This window comes from Sinocyclocheilus grahami, unplaced genomic scaffold, assembly GCF_001515645.1.
Source record: "Sinocyclocheilus grahami isolate Dianchi unplaced genomic scaffold, SAMN03320097.WGS_v1.1 scaffold4142.1, whole genome shotgun sequence".
NCBI classification, from domain to species: domain Eukaryota; kingdom Metazoa; phylum Chordata; class Actinopteri; order Cypriniformes; family Cyprinidae; genus Sinocyclocheilus; species Sinocyclocheilus grahami.
This window is the reverse complement of record NW_015509137.1, coordinates 15,025-16,561: the sequence shown is the minus strand read 5'-3', so window position 1 is coordinate 16,561 and position 1,537 is coordinate 15,025. Positions and strand designations below refer to the sequence as shown.

At 38.3% G+C, this 1,537-nt stretch overlaps 1 protein-coding gene across 1 annotated transcript; it reads left to right on the top strand.

Moving 5' to 3' along the window:
• The first annotated feature begins 270 nt into the window (after positions 1 to 270).
• On the top strand, positions 271 to 960 carry LOC107576677 (UHRF1-binding protein 1-like). The gene is made up of 2 exons (XM_016262818.1): positions 271 to 521; positions 809 to 960. Exons 1-2 carry the CDS (start codon positions 332 to 334, stop codon positions 958 to 960), a joined length of 342 nt encoding a protein of 113 aa, XP_016118304.1. The 5' UTR covers positions 271 to 331.
• The last annotated feature ends 577 nt before the right edge of the window (positions 961 to 1,537 follow it).

Genomic DNA, 1,537 nt, shown 5'->3' with positions numbered 1-1,537 from the left:
CAGTGTCACACGATCCTTCAGAAATCATTCTAATATGCTGAATTGATTATCAAAGTTGAAAACACTTGTGCTGCTTCATATTTTTATGGGAACCGTGAGTCTTCAGGATTCTTTGAATAGAACGTTAAAAAGAACAGCATTTATTTGAAATGGAAATCTTTTGTAGCATTGTAAATGTCTTTGCTGTCATTTGTGATCAATATAATGCATCCTTGTTGAATTAAAGCATTCATTTTTTCCCAAACTTTTGATCAGAGCTTTCATGTTTAGGTTCTAACTGTGTTTGCTGTCAGTGTATTGTGTGAAAGGTCTACTGTAGGATAAGAGGCAGATGTGCTGTGTTGTTACAGGTGATGGCTGTCGGCACTGGGAGCGTCACTGCGGGGCGATGGAGTCTCGTGCTCAGTGGGCCGCCAAACTGCTGCAGGAGTTTCAGAGGAGGATGGAGGATCTGGGCATCCCTGGACCTCACTCAGAGCCAAATGTGTCCGCTAAAGACTCTCCAGCCAAAAAAATCAAGGGTAAACGCTACCCGTCCCGAATCCAACAATACATGTTGGTGTTACTGTGGATGATTCATCATCAGTTTTGTTTTCATTTGTCTTCAAAGTGTCACAACTTGTTCCTTTTCTGCTAGTGTTACCTCGGAGTTTTCTCTCAAGAGCTACAGTTCTTACAATTTCCTAGTCTAAACACTATATATATATATATATTCCTCAAAAAATTTATGTATTTGACATGAGCATGTCTGGTTTTGTTTGCTTTATTGTGCTAGTTTCTTAATATTGAATTATTTTATGTTACGCAGATGGAGAATCACTGCCCAATTTCAGTCCTGAACGGACTCCGACCTCCCGGCGGACTTCAGCAGCCGCCCCGTCCTCAGGAACTCCGCTGAAGAGACTTCGCTCCAGCTGTATGGTGATCCGTGTGGACGACCTGGACATCCATCAGGTCTGAGACATCTCTACACAAACATACAAAATCATTGAAACACACTTGAGAATGACAGCATTTGTATTCTTACATACAATGCAGATTAAAAGTCCATCTGTTGTTCATTTGTTGTAATTTAATGTATTTTAAAATTAATTTTAAGCAATATTTTTCAAAGTATGTTTATTTCCAGGTTTAATTTAGTTTTTGAATCCCATATGTGGATAATGTGTAATTTGAACAACACTTTAGCTGTCTACAGCAAACCTTTTATTGTAAAAATCTGTAATTATTTTCTTCTGTTGTGCATACACAGACTGCTAAAAGAGGATGTACATGTTTTGTATTTGTTTTTGCTCTTTTACCACAAGCTTGTATACTCATGCTTTTAAAGTGATACAAGTCAGTTCCGTCCAAAATTAGACTTGCCTTTCAAATGAAATCTGCTAATGTCATCCCTTTTTCATCACAAGAATAAAGCAGCATGTGATGTGTTGCTGATGTTATGCTTTGGTTATCAAATTAAGAGCAGAAATGGGAAGTTCAAGGCCACGATGAACGTTTTGATGAGTTTCTTTGAGAGAAATTGGACACGTTACAC